The sequence below is a fragment of the Colletotrichum jinshuiense genome, chromosome 10 (genome assembly GCF_051148585.1).
Source record: "Colletotrichum jinshuiense chromosome 10, complete sequence".
NCBI classification, from domain to species: Eukaryota; Fungi; Ascomycota; class Sordariomycetes; order Glomerellales; family Glomerellaceae; genus Colletotrichum; species Colletotrichum jinshuiense.
In genome coordinates, this window is record NC_139303.1 from 1,595,109 (window position 1) to 1,613,411 (window position 18,303).

At 52.0% G+C, this 18,303-nt stretch overlaps 7 protein-coding genes across 7 annotated transcripts; 4 read left to right on the plus strand and 3 right to left on the minus strand.

Moving 5' to 3' along the window:
* Positions 1 to 3,095: 3,095 nt before the first annotated feature.
* Positions 3,096 to 4,143, plus strand: EsH8_X_000381 (uncharacterized protein; the record flags this gene model as incomplete). Its single annotated transcript, XM_083274469.1, has 3 exons — positions 3,096 to 3,362; positions 3,470 to 4,014; positions 4,071 to 4,143. 3 exons carry the CDS (start codon positions 3,096 to 3,098, stop codon positions 4,141 to 4,143), a joined length of 885 nt encoding a protein of 294 aa, XP_083119861.1.
* Positions 4,144 to 6,138: 1,995 nt separating this feature from the next.
* Positions 6,139 to 6,963, plus strand: EsH8_X_000382 (uncharacterized protein; the record flags this gene model as incomplete). The annotated part of the gene is made up of 2 exons (XM_083274470.1): positions 6,139 to 6,233; positions 6,291 to 6,963. The coding sequence occupies 2 exons, from the start codon at positions 6,139 to 6,141 to the stop codon at positions 6,961 to 6,963; spliced, it is 768 nt and encodes a 255-aa protein (XP_083119862.1).
* Positions 6,964 to 8,321: 1,358 nt separating this feature from the next.
* Positions 8,322 to 10,263, plus strand: EsH8_X_000383 (uncharacterized protein; the record flags this gene model as incomplete). The annotated part of the gene is made up of 8 exons (XM_083274471.1): positions 8,322 to 8,494; positions 8,574 to 8,628; positions 8,697 to 8,796; positions 8,861 to 8,945; positions 9,006 to 9,505; positions 9,572 to 9,811; positions 9,881 to 10,024; positions 10,082 to 10,263. 8 exons carry the CDS (start codon positions 8,322 to 8,324, stop codon positions 10,261 to 10,263), a joined length of 1,479 nt encoding a protein of 492 aa, XP_083119863.1.
* Positions 10,264 to 10,401: 138 nt separating this feature from the next.
* On the minus strand, positions 10,402 to 11,229 carry EsH8_X_000384 (uncharacterized protein; the record flags this gene model as incomplete). The annotated part of the gene is made up of 1 exon (XM_083274472.1): positions 10,402 to 11,229. One exon carries the CDS (start codon positions 11,227 to 11,229, stop codon positions 10,402 to 10,404), a length of 828 nt encoding a protein of 275 aa, XP_083119864.1.
* A 1,639-nt stretch (positions 11,230 to 12,868) lies between these two features.
* EsH8_X_000385 (uncharacterized protein) lies at positions 12,869 to 13,033 on the minus strand (the record flags this gene model as incomplete). Its single annotated transcript, XM_083274473.1, has 1 exon — positions 12,869 to 13,033. One exon carries the CDS (start codon positions 13,031 to 13,033, stop codon positions 12,869 to 12,871), a length of 165 nt encoding a protein of 54 aa, XP_083119865.1.
* A 2,600-nt stretch (positions 13,034 to 15,633) lies between these two features.
* On the plus strand, positions 15,634 to 16,355 carry EsH8_X_000386 (uncharacterized protein; the record flags this gene model as incomplete). Its single annotated transcript, XM_083274474.1, has 3 exons — positions 15,634 to 15,755; positions 15,863 to 16,138; positions 16,223 to 16,355. 3 exons carry the CDS (start codon positions 15,634 to 15,636, stop codon positions 16,353 to 16,355), a joined length of 531 nt encoding a protein of 176 aa, XP_083119866.1.
* Positions 16,356 to 16,900: 545 nt separating this feature from the next.
* On the minus strand, positions 16,901 to 17,956 carry EsH8_X_000387 (uncharacterized protein; the record flags this gene model as incomplete). Its single annotated transcript, XM_083274475.1, has 1 exon — positions 16,901 to 17,956. The coding sequence occupies one exon, from the start codon at positions 17,954 to 17,956 to the stop codon at positions 16,901 to 16,903; it is 1,056 nt and encodes a 351-aa protein (XP_083119867.1).
* Between the last annotated feature and the right edge of the window lie 347 nt (positions 17,957 to 18,303).

The window sequence follows — 18,303 nt, forward strand, 5'->3', positions numbered from 1 at the left end:
CCGGATGTCCTTCAGGCCTAGGGCCGCTACAAACGAGAGCCGACGAGCTGGACTGTCCGCAATTCCAGTTGGCGAGTCCTGATTAGAAATTGAAATCATTGTTCATTGTCCATGTTGATCAGCAGAGACGGTGCAAAGCCGGTTGTTCCTTCGCGGTTGCCGTTCTTGTTCTTCTTTTTCTTCCTCGTCGTCATCATTGTCGTCGGCCCCGTCCCGTCCGAGATGCAACGCGATTCCTGAGTGAACGACGACGATGCGAGCTGGTTGCTTCGCGGAAGACCGGTAAGTGGCTCGGGCGGCATGGACCCGTCGTGGTGTCGTTTTCTTCGGCGGTCGGCGGCGTTGCTCGCGCCTTTGCGACCAAAAGTTAGCACGGGGGTTTGTAGTGCAATCCCCGCGAGGTTTGAGGAGGGGACATGCAGGGCAACCACGTGGTCGGGGGAAATGCAGGTGCGGGAGGTACAGGGATAGATAGCAAAGGAGGGACGGGCGAGATACACTAGATTTGGGGGATGAACCTGCGCAAGGGTCGCCAGTGTTTGCACCCTCTCCTCTCTGCCCTGCTGCTGCAGCCCATGTCGTGCCGGCTGTTGGCAACGCTGCTGCAGGTCCCCTTCTGTGCCATGCATATTTGCGTCGGTATTCTCACCACAAACACACATATGCCCGTTGGTGGTGGATTGTTCGCATTGTCCTGGCCTCTAGGGGCTTTCAAGCTCCGGGTTGGCATCCAAACTCATGGGACGGGTTGCCTTGTCATCCCATCGGATCGCGTCCAAGTGGTCCGGGAGAGCATAGAGTAAAGAATGTTCGGTCATTGCTGCCGAGACACCTAACCCGCTTGCTGTTTGCCGTTTACTGTCTGCTGTTGTTGCCTGATGCTGTTACTTGTTGCTGGTGCTTGTTGTTGGTGCTGCTGCGCGCCGATATCAAATGCAGATTAGCTCATGGGCGTGAGGTACACAGCCATCATCGTACGACTGAGACATGATTCAACTATCGATGGGGACGGCGAGTCAATCCAAGCAACTGAGAGAGCAAAAAAACAGGGGAGGGAGTTGCCTCCCCTTTCCTCTCCAGTCCAGCTTCAGGACCACAATCTAGTGGCTAGTGCACCCTCTGTTGCCCCCTTTCGTAGACATAATTAGCCCTTACGAAGCGTTCCGCCAACCATTCCGCATGCCTTCCGACTTCAACTTGTCCGTAATAGGCTACCCAGGCCAAGTAGCTCACCTATATGGGCACACAACTCACGCCATGCCTCTGCCCTACCACCGGCCGGTGGACTGAAAAACGACGGTCCGAGGGTACATCCACCCCAGTAGCTCGAACTTTGCTCAAGGGTAACCCCAAGCTATGCAAGTCCTTCATACTCGTTATGCATCCCGTGAATGGTACGCAAACCCTTATGGCCCATGCTCGTGCTCGCGAAACGTCTAGGAGTCTCCTATGCGTGAGCATCAAAGTTGTGCAGCAGCGTATAATCATTGCAAGTCCTAGTATATTCAGTCACAAACTTCGCTCGATTTCTCGGCTCAACGACATGCTGCTTGCTGTGTGCATGACGGCCGCCAGTTCTGTCCACTGCAGTGTACGGGCCCCGCCGCGATCCGGCTGCCGCTGGTGGCACACACCTAGTGGTGGCTTGCGAGTGAACTTCCTTTTTCGGTTCCTTTTTCCAGACTCGATCTGTCATCACACCTCGCAGCTGCATGCGGGACTGCGTTTGGTGGCTTTTCCTGTTTGCTTGTTTCTGTGCATAGTAATCATGACGTTGCAAACATATGAACTACCAGACGCCAACCCCAAGCCCCCCAAGCCCCCTTCTCGTCCTCCTCCCCTCTGCACACCAAAAAGACTTGCGAGGCGGTGCCAGACAAAAAGATCGCCAATCGCAATTGGCAAGCTTCTCGGTGGCGTTCCGAAACCAAAAAGTCCCTCTGGTGCGCATATGGGCGGACTGGAAAATTCATACCACGTAGTGCGTAAGCAAAGACATAGCCGGGGGAGGTGGCCAAGCCACTCGAAATTACAGTTTGACAACGGCCCCTTTGACTCCTTACGGAATCGATCCAAGCCTCTTTCCTTCTGCTTCGAAGGGGGTTCGTTCTTGGCAAGACATGTGCGAACTGTATTTGAAAATGCCATCCGTACTCCCACACCAAACCCCGCTTGGCATCCGGACGCATGCGGGTACGGAACCGCGACTCAGACAAAACCGGCGCCCCTAGAACCAATGATAGAGTGATATCGTATAGCGCAAAACTTAATCGGATTTGAAAGGCAATAGTGTCATCCATGACAGTTGATAGATATCCGTTGGTTCCCCCAGGATGACAGGGCGGGGGAATCGTAGAGCTTGTGACATAGTATTGTAGAGGTCAAAGAGCACCGAGAGAGCCGGGCTGTGCGTTCGAAGGAGATATGCGAGTACACCAGATGGACGCGGAATTATTCGATAGAATAGCCAGATTAGCTACAGGTGAGAGTCGGAGGATTTAGGTGAGACGGTGAGAATGGGGATGAAGGCAAGTAACCAATATTGCTTGGGCATCTGATCTTCGGCAGGCTAGCAGACTTGGCATGTTCTCTCCCCACCATCCGATGACTTGCCCAGCGACTTTCCAATTCTCACGAGCGATGAAGATTTCTTGGCCATGCAGCTTGTATCCGCCGTGCATGCCGTTGCCTTCCGTGTGAGTGGCGGTCCGTGACCACGGGGGAACCACCGCTGCGGCGGACCGGCCCCGCGCCGGCCCGGGAATCGCGGACCCAACAATCGCGTGCCCCTTCACCCCAATTACGAGATGCCGGGTTCTTGAATGCTGCTGTGGATAGTCCTCCCTCCGATGTGGCTCTGGCCTGCTCCTTGGCAGGGAATAATAGCTGCTCTAGGCAGGACCTGGCGCGCCAACTCTTGGCCTTCATGGGGTGCGAGGGCATCACGAACCCATCGCGATGGACACCTTCCTGATTTGGCCTCGTGGAGGCGGGTATAATTGGACATATAAAACCCATCGTCTCGCCGCTGTCCCGCGACCGCGGGTGATTTTTATCGGTGGTCACAGACTGAACTGGGCGCCAATTCCGATATCATGAGGCTCAAAACGGTATTCGCGGGCTCGGTCGGCCTGGCATTGTCCTCGTCGTGGGCTGCGGCGCAGGACAAATGCGGCTCAGCCCAGCCGGCCCCCGAGGCCTTTGAGGCCGCGACGGCCCTGCGCGCCGCCCAGCGCGCCGAGGGTCTGTCGCCTGGCTTTTTGCGTCGGCGTGCGGAAGGGCTTCTCATCCCGACCTACCTGCATGTCGTTGAGGACGAGGCGCACGCCGGCTTCGTTACGGACAAGATGATAAACGACCAAGTACGTGAACAACACTATTCTTTTTGCAAGCGAGCGACCGCATCCCGGCGCCAAGAAATGCTTTGCCCTGTCCCCTCTGCTCTCCCCGGGCTGACGATTCTCCGCAGATGAGCGTCCTCAACGAGACCTTTGCCCGCCACAACATCCAGTTCGTCGTCAGGAACCTGACGCACACCGTCAACGACGCCTGGACGCGGCAGGCGCGCATCAAGGAAAAGGCCGAGGCGCTGCGGCAGGGCGGCTACGACGAGCTCAACATCTACTTCGAGACGGGCCTCATGACGAACCCGGGCTCCGCGACGGGGCTGTGCAGCTTCCCCGTCGAGGACCCGTGGAACACGGGGATCAACGGGACGTCGTGGTACACGTACGACGGCTGCCACGTCAGCGTCGGCACCATGCCCGGCGGCCCCGGCGTGCCCTGGGACCCCGAGGACAACAAGGGGAAGACGGCCACCCACGAAGTCGGGCACTGGTTTGGCTTGTTCCACGTCTTTGAGGGCTTCGACTGTGAGGGCGAGGGCGATTTGATTGACGATACGCCCGCTACAAAGACTGCTACCGTGGGGTGCCCGGTCGAGCAGGATTCTTGCCCCGAGCAGCCTGGCTTGGATCCGATTCACAATTATATGGATTACACGAAGCATGAATGGTATGTCTGGCCTCTTTGTTGAAGATTTGGGCGTTGTGGTGCTGACAAGGAACCAGTCTTTCGGAGTTTACGCCTTTGCAGGAGGAGCGCATGTATCGTTCTTTCAACACGTTGAGGCTGGGCAGATAGAGAAGATGAAATGATATATGCGATGCAAAAAACAGATGTTATAAATACTTGTTCTTAGAAATCACACTAGCTGATCATTCATGGCCAGTGCTGATTATGTCTCATATTTTTTCAGGTTCCCGGAGCGCACACCCAACGTTCCACAATGCGGACGGGCCCCATATGCTCGCGGCCATCAAGCAATCAAGAGTCTTACTAATGACACCCATGAGATGCAAACCTATGATATTTCTATTCTCAGTATTTCCTACCGTTGGAGGAACGTTTTATCAACAAGTGGAATGATAAGGGCTGCAAGAGAATAAATAATCGCGCCAAAGCCACTTAGCTGCGAGTCAAAAAGTGCCGACCTGATGGTAAGACACCACTGTTAAGAGGCGGCGGTAGTTCTGACCCAGGTACTATAACTCAACCCCCCAGAAGTCCAACTTTGATACTAAAAATAATGCAAAATCAACATTCGATGTATTGCTTGCGTCAAAAGTCCTCGTAGAGGCAGCCATCTGGGATAATGTTCTGGCTGACAATATACATTTACTGGTGGTTATATCTCTCTGGCTTACACAGGGACTCATTCCAATACAGTCATGTGAAAATGCTACCAGCTGGAAGACTTCAGGGAGTACCCTTTAGGCTGAGATGTTACACCTCGTCCAAAACCAACTCGTCGTCTCCCGGGTCCCCATCTCGTTTCGCATATAGCTCACCAACTCAAGAGTCATCACTAGGTCGGTATGACGCCTGTGCCTCTCAAGCCACTGATTCTGCCTCTGCTGCAAGGCGTCGAAATTCACGTAGGTAGGCCTGTGGGCCCAGTGAGTGGCGCCTGTGCGACAGGGTCCCATGTGGTATTGCCCACGAAATCCTGGTGGCGTATGGTTTGCGCAGCGGCTATCCAATTTTCCAGTCCTCTGTGACAAAGTCACAGCCTGACACCGTGCCTTTGAACCTCCACAAGATGCGCCTGGTTGTGGGTGTCAGATAGCGAACACCTACGCTCTGCAACGCCACTCACACGAGGATAAGGGCAGTGTTACCATTGCCGGCGAGGCGGCGAACATGATGATGTGGTTGGTGTATATTGCTGTTTGTCATCAGTCTTCCGAGCTCAAGTCTTTTGGCATTAAATTGTGTAATTTTAGCATACCGGATGTTGTCACAGTGATCACCAGAAAGTCTGGAAACACCACTCAATTGCCGCGCCACTCAAGCGGTGTTTTCAAACTTTCTGGTGGGCACTTTTAGTGCTTGTCAAGTACCCTGAGTTTGTCGAGTTTCGGCCGTTGATAGATAGACCCTTTAATATTCGTATATACCCTTCCTTACTAGTACCTAGAATGATGTGTAAGTTTCCATGAATACGTAGCTTAAGCTACAGACGTAATGAATTTAAATCAGTAAAGGGACTTAAAAGTAACAACAAAACCTATCGCAAATCTTAAAGGGAGGATAGAGAAGAATCGGGCTTCCCGCTGGTGGACTAGAACCCCATTGCAATGAAGCCGTTATAAATCTATTCATAGTTTCTGGCTTTCGTGGCTTAAGACATGAATCGAACAAGCTTATTAGTGGCATGTTCTTACATAAAAGCCTGCTCATAATGATACGTAATGTAATTCTCTCTTCATGTTCTGTTCTGTGTATCTCCAAGCTTTGCGAAATATTGTCTTATTCCCTATGATTCGATCACATAGATCAGAGACCTTTCACGACCTAGGCGTCGTGTCAACGTGCTTATTCGTTGACATGAACGGCTGATATGCAGCCACCCGACTGCGCAGTATCCCTTGCGACAAGCTGAACTCGTGTTCGGAGAGATTCCCCAAGATCTTACTATGTGGCAAATCAAATGACATTCATGTCTTGCCTCCGAAACAGCAACTGCAAATGCCGACCCTTTTGTAGAAAACTATATAAAGCTTGCACCAAGGCTCAGCTATTATCACATCATGAACATCTTTCAACTTACCTCAGCCAGCAATATCATCAGACAGTATGTTCATCTCAGTCGATATCCTAGCCGTCGCCGTCATCGTCTCGTCATTCGGCGTGCATGCAGCCACAACTCTAGCACGCTGCAATGCTGACAAGTATGTTTTCATCTCGAGATATGTAGATATGGTGCAGCACCCCTAACCCTACCCAAGCTGCTATCGCGCCCTGTTCCCCTGCCCTTCGCCAGGCGCCGTCTCCTCCGCCTCCGCCTTCTGCGCAACCATAACCGCCGGCAGCACCACAGCGACAAACTTCCCTACCCGTGCAACCGCAGCCTGTGGCACCGTTGCCTCGCGTTACATATCCGCCTGCGCCTGCGGCCCCACCTGCTCCGCGACGCCGACTCCGACCCCCTGCCCTTCCTTCGGCGGTCTTCTCACCAATGGCGATTTTGAGTGCGGCATTGCCCCCTGGACCCTTGAGCTTCCTGACCCGGACGTAAGCACCGGAATCACCTCGGCGTCCGCCAACTCGGGGCTACACTCCTTCGAGGCGAGACTTCTCAGGGACCGACCCGAACAGGTCCCTCCCCTGGTCACCAGACTCAAGAGCCCGACCGTCCCCGTGCAGGGAAACGTCCCCGGCAAGCTGACATTTGCGGTATGGTTTGATAACATGGATGCCGGCTTCGTCGGGGTCATGATCAACGGACTGCCTGTGAGCACTACCGATGCGAGGGACGGCGCGGGGTGGGGCGTTTGGAAGCCGGTCTCCGTGGACTACACGCCTAGTTCGGACACTCTCCAGATCACCTTCGACTTCTTGTATGCGGGCGTTGCAAGCGTTGTTCGTATTGATAGCATTGTGTTTGACTACCTTCACTAGGTGCTTTAGCTGGATGTCCCCAAGGCAACTGCTTTCAACGTTGGGATCCCTGAGGATTCGTCTATTAGTGAGAACTGAAAAACAGGGACCGTAACCTCCAAATTTGAAGCCATAAGGCTTTTCACTATATATCTATTTCGCCTGTGAGATGATTCGTGCAGCTGATGCCTATGAGGCCGTTTATGCCTGCTGGGGCGACGGGGTGTGGTGTGGCATGCATTCTACGGTACGGGGTCCATGAGTGCGGGCAATTTGCTGGGATCAATGAGAAACAGGTATCTGAACCTTCAATCACGGGAGATTGGGACGTGTATTGACGTTGCAATAAATTCCGGCGTTGTTGAAGATGGGTTACAATTTCAACGGCCAATGAAATAGCCCGATCGTCAACACATGCCTGACACCGAGGCCGAATCCGGAGACTCTAGATAGCATCTCTTAGCCGTATCTTATCGCCGAACCGGCAACGCTTCCCGACCTTGCTCAAAATCTGAGACGGCACGGCCCGGTTCAGTGGACGTGTCCGGCTTCACAGCCGAAACCGGCCGGCAGAATGGTAAACTTCCCACCGACGCCCGAAAGTCGGTTGCCATCGGCTTTTGCTGCCGTAGTTGAGCGCGCAGCCCAGGAATGACTCGGTTTCCTTCCAAGCCCGCATGAATCCTATGGATAACCGCCATCAAGCAGCACGTAAGGATGACTGAAGTTCCCAAAGAATCGTTGTTTGAGAGTCCTAGAAGAGTTAATGCAAGGGTACAAGGGGGAACAGCAAAGATGGTAAAACACTTGTCGCCGGCCCAGAACGCACCCTTCCTCTTATTACTTGCCTAGGATAGTTAGCATCCAACGGCACACACCCGCCGACCGATAAGACCAATGAGAAGATTTCATTACACAACGCGGGCATCGGGCCCGACACCGTCCATTTCCGGTTTAGGCCCTGACTTTGCACCTGTCACCGCCGGGTCAAATGACTTTCCAATCTCATTTCGGCTGGTCAATCCCCCCCCGTGTGCTGTTGCTGTGCCCACATTATTCCCGGGAGCAAACGAAGGAAGAAGTGGAAAAGAAAAAAACTTAAAGCACGACGCGCCTCGGCGTCGGAGTCACTCTTCCATACCTACTCCATTCCCTGTTCCCCCGCGAATTATCCTTACGGTATACGGATTGGATCACCTGGTTGATTTAATTTTGCTTTGTCACCAAACCCGCGAACTTGAACCAAAACCAAAGGGCGTGCAGAACCCCCGCGAAATCGCCCAGCCACCATTACCGAGGCCGTTTGGAAACTTGCCGATTGCAATTTTCTCTCCTTCTCTCACTCGAGAATCCGTGACAACGAATTGTCGCTACCCGGTATGCCTTCTCACTCTGATTATTCCGGTCAACAGGACAACCACGACGGCGTGGTACAGATGCCTGACAGTGCTTCCAGGGCAGCGGTGATAGAGAAGGATGGCGGCTCGCCGACGAGCCCTGCCGGCTCTCGGCCGAATGAGCAGGTAGAGTTCAAAGAGGGCGGTTACGGATGGTGAGTATTGCTGCAGTCATGCAATCTTTGCCCACACACCCTCGCCGGCTTCGGGGCATGTTAACTGACATGGACATAGGGTCGTTGTTGGTTGCGTCTTCCTCATCAACGCTCATACCTGGGGCATAAACTCAGTGAGTTGAAAACCTACCTACCTACCCTCGTTCCCTCCGCAACGCAAAAGTCTGACGAGTTCGCGCAGTCCTATGCCGTCTTTCTCGCCTACTACCTCAACTCTGGCGCCTTTCCCGGCGCCACCCCCATCTCTCTGGCTTTCGTCGGCGGGCTGTCTTTCTCTATCGGTGAGTCTCACTTCCCCGGTTTCCCCGCGTCTTAGCCCGGCATAAGCTAACTCACGCCCGATAGCCCTCCTGATCGCCCCGGTTGTCACCTTCTGCATCCCCCGCTTGGGCACCCAACTGACTCTCGGCACCGGCGTTGTGATCCAAGCGTAAGTCAATCTGTTGAACCCATCGATTCCTCCCGTGACCAGCTCCTAACAGAACCTCAGCGTCGCCCTCATTGGCGCCTCCTTCACGACCCAAATATGGCACCTCCTGCTCTCCCAGGGTATCGGCTTCGGCATCGGCATGGGCTTCACCTTCAACACCACCGTTGGCATCGTCCCGCAATGGTTCGTGCTCCGCCGCTCCTTTGCCAACGCCATTGCCACTGCCGGCTCCGGTCTCGGCGGCCTCATCTACTCCCTCGCCACCAACGCCATGATCCGCAACATCGGCCTGCCCTGGGCCTTCCGCATCCTCGCCATCCTGTCCTTTGTCGTCAATGGCGCGTGCTGCCTGCTGATGAAGGACCGCAACAAGGCCCTCGGTAGCGTCCACATTGCGTTCCACTTCGGTATTTTCAAGAGGATCGAGTTCTGGCTGTTCTTCGCCTGGGGTTTCTTCGGGTTGTTCGGCTATGTCATTGCCGTCTTCTCCTTGGCGGACTACGCTGAAACGGTCGGGTTCAATGCCAGTCAGGGTTCGATTGTGTCGGCCATGTTCAACTGTAAGTCCGAACGCTCATTTTAATCGATTAGATGCCGAAGTGACAGTCGCTAACTTTGTCATGTAGTGTCCCAAGGCATCGGCCGTCCGCTCATCGGCCTGGCCAGTGATCGCTTCGGGCGCATCAACATGGCCGGGCTGGGCACCCTCATTGCTGGGCTTGCCACGTTCTTCATCTGGATCTTCGCTGGCAAGCACTTCGCGGGCATCATCATCTTTGCGCTTTTCGGAGCCTTCGCCGGTGTGCTTTGGCCAACTGTTGGACCAGTTGGAGCCGAGGTTGTCGGAATCCAGCTCCTTCCGTCAGGTAATTATCCATCATTGGCGTCTACCCGTCTTTCAATATGCTAGGAATCTTAGCTGATCTGTCCCCTAGCTCTCTCCATCTTCTGGATGATCCTCGTCATCCCCGCGACATTTGCTGAACCCATCGCCCTGACGATCAAGGGCTCCGGAATCGACGCGTATCTGAATGTCCAGTTGTTTACCGGTTTCATGTACATGGCAGCCTTCATCTCAAGTAGGTCCTCTACATTTAATGGATCGTGTGGGGCTCGAGTTGCTAACGAATCGGCAGTCTGGTTCCTTCGTGTGTGGAAGATTCGACAGCTAGAGAAGGAGGCTTTATCGGAGGGGGAACAAGAGGATGCCTTGCGCAACAATGATGCCGTTTCCTTGACGACCTCTCGGCGCACCGGGCCAAAGCGCGGCGTTTTCGGCGCAATGTTCAAAGGCATGCTTAGTGTCCAGCGAGTTTAAACACATAAAATGGCGGTATCGGGGGGGGCACGGAAAAGTCATGGTTTGGATAATGTCTGTTAGATTCTATCAACGCCAGCAAATGGAAACAAGCCGAGCGTCTCTCGGCCAACTTTTCAGCCAACTATCAGTTTCCTCTTAACCGATAATCTTGTTAACCGCTCCATTGATTGCCCAGAACCCCGGAAGGTAGCTCGCCATCAAGCCTCTGACAACTCTGTACAAAATCTCCGATCCGTATCTCGAAAACCCTTCTTTCGCCAGGCCCGACGTCACGCCGACGGCACCGATATCCTTGTATGCTTCTTCCACGGCCAACTCTGCAAACGCCGCGCCAAGATCGGCATACGACACAGCCAGCCCAACCGACTCGGCACTAATTGTATGGCCGCTGGCCTCCTCCTCGATGATCGCCGGCGGTTGCACAAGCAGCAGCTTCACCAAGCCTGGATCGGCCTGTAGCATCTCGTGCGACTTCAAAAGGTCGGCGTACGGGTAATAGAAAGCATTCTTGATGAGCCAGCTCACGAGCGCAGGGCTCTGCTCGTCAAAACGCTTATTCCACGTCGCGGACGAGAGCAGTAAGAACCGCGGCCTCGCCCACGCCTGGGCTTCGTCCCGGAGCTGCTTCAGCGCCGCCACAATCGTCCGCGTGGCATCCTGCAGCACGCGCACAGTGGGCTTGTTATCGTTCTCACCGAGGGCGCAGATGACGGTGTCCGCGCCGTCGAGGCACGCCTTCACGCGGTCAAGGTCGGTGACCTGACCCTCGAAGATTTGCACGTTAGGGTCTGTTTTGAACTGCGGGAATGCCGCGATGAGCTTTGCGCGGGAGCGGACGAAGATTTTGAGGTGGAAGGGGTTGGAGGGGTTCGCGAGGATGGATTTGAGGGATTCGCCTCCCGTTCGGCCCGTCGCGCCGAAGATGGCTAGGGTTCGAGGATAGTTTGATGGCTCTGGAGACATTGGCAAGATATTTTCCACACGTCTGTTTAAGATTTGAGTGATCGATAAGAAAGTTTTTTTGCGTGTGCTATAGACGGCAAGGCGCAGACCGAGAGTCTATTTATTGGAGTCACATCAAGACCTATAGAAGGGAAGTTCGCATCATTGCACTTTGTTTGCTGCCGCCACCCATCCACCATCATCGGAATGGCTCCGGACATTTGAGAATAAAACGGTCCGTCTTAAAAAATCTCCGTTGCCCGAAGAAGATAAGATAGCAATGCACAGGCGAAATGGGGCATTCGCTGTCTTTTACCCAGGCCATTGAGTGATGACTTAAGCACGGGACGTCGTCATAGACGGGGGCTTTCATGCACTAAAGCGCGTCTGTGCCGAGCACGCGAGCGTCATAGACTGTTATGTAACCCTAGATCAACCACTGCAGGCTCGGATCTAAAATAGTGAGCTCTTGCGACATGCAAAGCTTGGAAGTGCAGGGTCTCTAATCGGCCTCCGGTGGTTGGAAAGTCCGTTTGCCCGACTGCGATCGCATCGCGTTTCGGGTTTGTCGGCGCTGTTGGAAAACAACGCCGATGTGGAGTTATTCCACAATCATTCCGAGTCCTAAAAATGAAACAAGTTTGCCTAACATAGAAGACCTGGATACTGGCTGCTTTATTTGGCTGGCAATAGCCAATAACAGCAAGAAGCCGACAACGAGGGTAGGTAAGGTCCTGGATGTTTGTGACGGGTTCGACCAAGCAACTTCTCCTGTTTGTAACCCTACTGGTGTACTGCTCGTCCATAAAACTGTACAACCCCAAGATTTAAGAGCAACTGTCAAGTAGAGCTCTTTGGCTTTCCAAGGCTTATCATGTATTGTCTCAAATGTCTTTCATGGCTTGAATTAACAATTCTGCCCTTGGTCAGACGTGGCTTTAAATCCATGTCTGACACTCTGCCACTTTTGGTGGGACCTTGCATAACTCAAAGAGCATGTTCCACTCCGTTCTGGGACTGAATTATTGAACGACCAACCGCTTGACTTGCACCGACTCTAGAATGATTAGTTCTTTAATCGAGTTCAAATAGATTAATATTCGCTCCAATTCGGCGCACCATTTGTCGTTATGGACGACAAGTTTGATCTGCTTCTGATCAATGATAACAGCCGCAAACAATTCTAGGCTGTGAACACATCTGACAATCAACATCATCAACTCAGGCAAACATAACTCTACTACCCTGCATTTCAGCAAACTAAGCACAATACCGAATCGCCGGGCGGTGTATACATTTCAAAAGTCACAACGAATAGACAGTATCAAGTAGAAGAGTGATGTATTGGAGTACAGAAATCAGGCCCAAGCGCCCCTCGGATTCGATGGGCCCAAAGCAAGTGAACTTTGTTGCAAATTCCTTTTTAAGGGGGGTTATTGTTAAAGACTGTGGCATTCCTTGTCCCTCCCCTCACATATGACCAGAGCACTGCGTCACATCAATCTGAACAAGCTTTTCGAATCAGCACAACAGGTGCGTATCATACGGTTGGAACCTTGTCGGTAGAAAATCATTAGTATGAGTTTACAAGAAGTCAAAAGGGCAAACTTACCAATATTGAACAACACGATATCATCCTTTGACTTCTGAAAGCAGGCGTCTACTGGCAAGTGGTTCCTCTGCAGATCCACTCGTCGGCAATCTTGGTGCAGGAGCAGCCACGAGCCTCAAGCTGGGCACGCTCGAGCACGGCGCCCTCGGGAGCCGGGGCAGCAGCCGCAAGGGCGACGAAGACAGTGGCGAAGGTGAGGAGCGAGAACTTCATTGTTTCGGTTTGACTTGGTCGGGCTTGTGTAGGAGTTGTTTCTGTTGCGTATTGGGATGTGGTTTGAAGTTGCAATATGTTGGAACGAAGGCAACAGACGAGCAGTATTTATGTTCCCAGACATCCAGGGTATCTAGGCGTTAAGTCCCGGTTACAGGCTTTTGTTGCCATATTTAGCTTAGCCAGTTATTAAGCCTACACCTCTCTGTCTCAGAGTAACTTCTGAGCTTCCTCTTCTAGTCGACATCATATACCCGTATCTGCAATCCATTCTACATCGTCCGTTACTTCCCACCCTCCTTTGATTGGGGACATATCATTTGAGATACAAGTACACTTGAAGCACTACGATGTGATTGGAGAGAGCTGCCGCGGAAGGATTGCACTTTTGTTGACCACCCAAGTAACGGTGCCCCATGAGCGCATAGCCATGCCCAATGCAGAAGGTCGGCGGCGGAAATCCGCGTTCTGTAACCCTGGAGGCTACGATACCCGAGAGCCTGACTAGCGTTTGGTAAGTGGTGGCTCTCAGTCTGGGTATTTTGGCAATAGTTTGGGACGTTCTATGATAACTTTGGCTCCAAAAATGCAGTTATTTTTCAATCATCTCGGCGCTCTTCGCCTATTGTCCCTGCATAAACGTGCCTCTTTGCTGATAATAGATGTAAGCTTTCGAAGCATTTGCCCGCTAGAGGTCTTGGCATACAAGTCGAACAGCAAGATAGGCTTTGTTGCTTACAACTTCTCATGTAATTTTCCGACAACCCTAATCCCTGCCCTGCAAGGTATCCTACTAACTAGTCAGGGTTTGGCATCAAGCTCGGAATTCCGCCCGAGGGCCTAGAAGCTCTTTACACTGGCAAATGGCTCGGACGCTAAACAGCGGTATAATGTCAGGAGATGCGGGAACAGGCGCTGTCCCGCATCTCCGCAAAATCCTGACTTTAATTTGGTCTATCGCTTTAAGGTCTGGCCAAATGTTGCGACGCTGGATGGTGGGAAACAGCAGCACTTACATGTTATAAAATTGGTTATCGACTCATTTATCACGTAAGATATTTACTCTGCCTACTGCTCGCTGCGCTAAACACTGCTACTCTGCCTCGTTTGCCAGTTACATCTCCTCAGGTAAATTGAATACTGTACGTGGTGTTGGGTCTCTAAAATGTTACGAAGATCATATCGAGATGTTTAATATTGTTGTCTTTGAACTCTTGGTAGGTGAATTGGCGATAAGCGGAACCAAGTGGATTCGCAATCATTCGATTGTTCCCGGCGTGCAGGGTCGCATGCCACCCTTGAGGCCCTATGCCAAGGACCTGGAATTTTCTTTGCAGTCTGATGCAACGGCCGATATGCGTTCCTGTGTGCGCCTGACCCTTTGCCCAAGCCTGGCGAATGGAAGGATTCATGTTACTTCTGCCCCAAGCACCGCCAGATCGCATTAATTGAGCTAGCTGCATGGGCTGCCGAGACCAGGTACTTGGTCCTTTCTTATCAAGACCAAATGTGTCTCGAAGTAGGCTAAACTGCGGGGTCGTCACGATCAAGGTAGGATACTGGCGGCGGCAGGGCGCTGATGATGCATCCTTCCCTGATAACTAACCTCATTTGTCTTGCTTCACCTCGCGGCTCTTTTGAGTGGCTGGCCTGAGCTGCGCCACTTGAAGACGGAGTACCCAAACAGAATCCACAGGTGTGCATATGAGTTGTGCAAGAAAACGAAACTGTACTTGCACACAAAATTGTGCATATTCATATTTCGTAACATAAATGCATGCGAGGTGTTATGGCGAATGCGAGAGACCCAAATAGGTCAATAGATCGTGTAGATCTTGCTTTCCCGAATTCGGGCCGTGCATCGAGTCATGTTGCGGGATCACCCGCCAGGGCTGTGTTGGAAATTTTCGAGGAACGTTCACTTATCATAATATGCAAATCCCCTGAATGTGGTAACCTTGGGAGGGGTTTTCATGTCTCTCGCCTCATAATAATGGGCATCTTGCACGACTGCGCATAGGTGAACAACTGCCAACTTGTGGCTGAGTTGTTAAACCGCATCCTCAAATTTGGGCAACAGTGGCGTGACTTGCCATCTTGGTGAGTTGAAGCAAGCCTGAAATAATCACGGGTGGATATGTCAAGGGTATATCACAAGTCATGACACGGCCATCGACTCTTTTGGTACAAACAGTGGGCTCCCCGTCACGCTACCCTTGGGGCCGATCGTGGGATAGGTGTATGCTCCGCTGCACTAGCTGACCGCCTTGCTGCACTTACTGTTCAAAGCATGGGGTTTATATTAATTCCTATATACTATCGGTAAGGATCAGTCCCTATAAGTCAGTATCCCGTCTGAAGATATAGACGAATCCGTTGTTGAATAATGGGCATGCCGGAGCTAGTAGCCTCTGATATTAAGTGGTTGGGGGGGTTTAATCAACTATTCCCTACGTGACCAACCCTTTATGTACCTAGCTTCTCTCATCCGCAGTATAAGTATCATCTATTGCAGTTCCTGACATTTAAGACTTACTGTTCATTTCTCCGTCCATTTTACTACTCACCGTGCTGAAGATCATCCGAGCTCCACATCAGATATGAAGGCTTCCGAAGTGCTATTTCCCCTCACTCTGCTCCTTGGCGGTGTCCTAGGAGTAGACATGAGCCTGTATAAAGCCGAAGAGGGCGTTGATGCCTCTTTTGAGCCATTCCTCCAAGCGTAAGAAGAACTTACTTCAGCTTTACACCTATATATCCCAAACCACAACTTCTGCACAAAACCGTCTAATTAGTCGCATGAAACTAACGAGAAAAATCTGAGGACAGCCTGTACGCATCTGCGGAGGATTACACAACCACCGATACGTTCACAGACTTCTTCATCCCGGAGACGGGCCGACTTGTTGTGCTCGGAAACGACGCGAAGGGGCCCGAGGCAATCGTCGCCCTCAAGCAAGCGCTGCTGCCGACGACGGGCACCAAACACTGGAACCACCTGCCAAATGTCACGACCGTGTATTCCGACACTGCCACCGAGAAAGTTTATGACGTGCTTGGTCTCATTCAGTCGAGGTTTGACGGTGGCAATTGCTCCGCCGCATAGTAAGAAAGCCCCTTTACCACTGCTGTAGCATAGTTTGCATGGTGTCTTCAGGTCACTAACATAACATCTTTTACCACTTAAAGCTACTCTTCCCGCTTTACTGTTCAAAAGGACAGCGATGGAAACGTTCTGAATGTTCCTCACAGCGGCAGTCTTGCCGTGTACGACGACTACATCGTGTTCCCCGAGCATTCGCCGACGGACATTCCTTGCTAAAGCGAAGCAAGAATTCTTTCTGAACATTTGCGCACACATACTCAAAGCGAGCACTACTTCAAAATAACGACTTGAACTATACCGGATACGCTAAATGAAATGACTTAATGTTCATAAAGATGTGCTATAAATAAATAACTTTGTGTCTGTGAGAAGTTTAATGAGACTACGTGCATTCTGGATAGTCTACTAAGCGTTTCGGTCCAACTAACCACGTGCATTCAGCTAACTAAGCAAAGGTGCTATTTTGCTAGTCATACAAAAGAAAACAAAGCAAGTCAGGCCATGGATACACAGTGAACCGGACCTAAGTCTTAACAACAAAGCTACTAGCCCATTCCAACTAGATATATTCGCATTTCTCAACATGGGAACGCTTTTATTTAATAATCTATACGTGCGCTTTTTCAGAACTTTTTACATGTAAATAGGGTTCATGAAAACCTAGCCAAAAACAATTCCTAGTTGGCTACATACCAACAAGTGTGGAAGGTCGAGAAATCATCATTGTTGCAATCCCAGGCTTGGACTATCTAGGACATGGCTCAGTCCATATCTGCATCTCTCAACCCTCTATTGCTTTCTATATACATTGTCTTCAAATTCATCTCTGCCTCAACGCCTCTCCATCGTCTGCCATTCAGATGTCTCAGGCACAGCTGCTTCCCCTCAGCCGGGTAATACAGCCAACAAGCCCATCTGGCCCAACGCCCCTCTTCCTTCATCTGCGTCCTCGCGCGGTGTCCGATCGTATCCTCGATGAATGCGCCCCGCGGTATTGCGAGGCGTGTCGGGAAGACCCGGGACAGGTAATGCTTCGTTGATGCGATATGCGGTTTGTCGTGCCAGAAGAACATTGGTGTCAATGGCACCTTGGTCTCTGGGTGCGATGGCGGAATGAAATCACGCTTCAGCTTGATAGTCAACGCCCGTAAATGCGGAAAGTCTTGCACGTGGGCAGTGTCTGCATACTGCAGCATCCTCACGGATGCGAGGCAGACGTACTTCACAGGCGCCTCTTCGTCTTCGTCGGCAGTCTTCATGACGTCTAGTATCGGCGCCACAGGTATGTCACACACGAGTGTCCAGTCATGCTGATGAATCCAGATGTAGGGCGTCGTCGTTATTCTCAAGGCCGTCCGCACCGCCAGCCCGAACCCCAGTCTCTCTGATGGTTCCACAAACGAGACTTGGAGGTCTTTTGTGTGGCTTACAGTATAGGTTGCAAGGTTAATCGTACGTCCATTGTAACCATACTCAGCCTCTCCTTCCGTTTGGATCAGTTCATCCTTGCTTTCAAGATGGCCATAGGCCTCCAGGATCAGGTGTTTGACATTGTTCTTGTACAGTGCGAAGTCCTTCGCGCCTTCTTCCGTGACTTGGCCTTTCTTCAGCCTAGCGACATCCCCTACGCGCTCAAATGTGTCAAGGACGACAATAATGCGACAAGACAGCAGGTCGGCGCAGTGGAGGCGGACAGACTGGAACACCGAGTCCAAAAGCTCTGTTGACGGTGCTGAGGGCGTTGGTGATGTTGTGATTATCAGGGTCAAAAGGTCTGATACTGGTGCCGTTGCTGGCGGTGCAAGGGTGGAGGACATTGCTCCTCCAAATTGAGTTGTTTGTGAGCAGAAGCGGAAATATTTGCAGGTGAGTGAGACGGAGTAGCTTGGTACGTATTGTTTTTCGGAGTTAAGTGCCCTCCGGTGAAGTGGGGCCGAGCGGCTGAAGGGCACCGACGAAGACCGGCAGGCAAAGGTGCATTTCTACAACAAAGAAGATCTCACAGGTGTCTGCGGCCTTTGATCATACGAATAATAACAACATATTCGTGCCTGCCGGATTAGCAATTTTCCCATGACTGAGCTAAGCGTCTCTGCCGCCTTACCAAGCTAGCGGCCCACTCCATCGACAGCCAATCCCGGGCCGGATTGGTGAGCCCTGACAT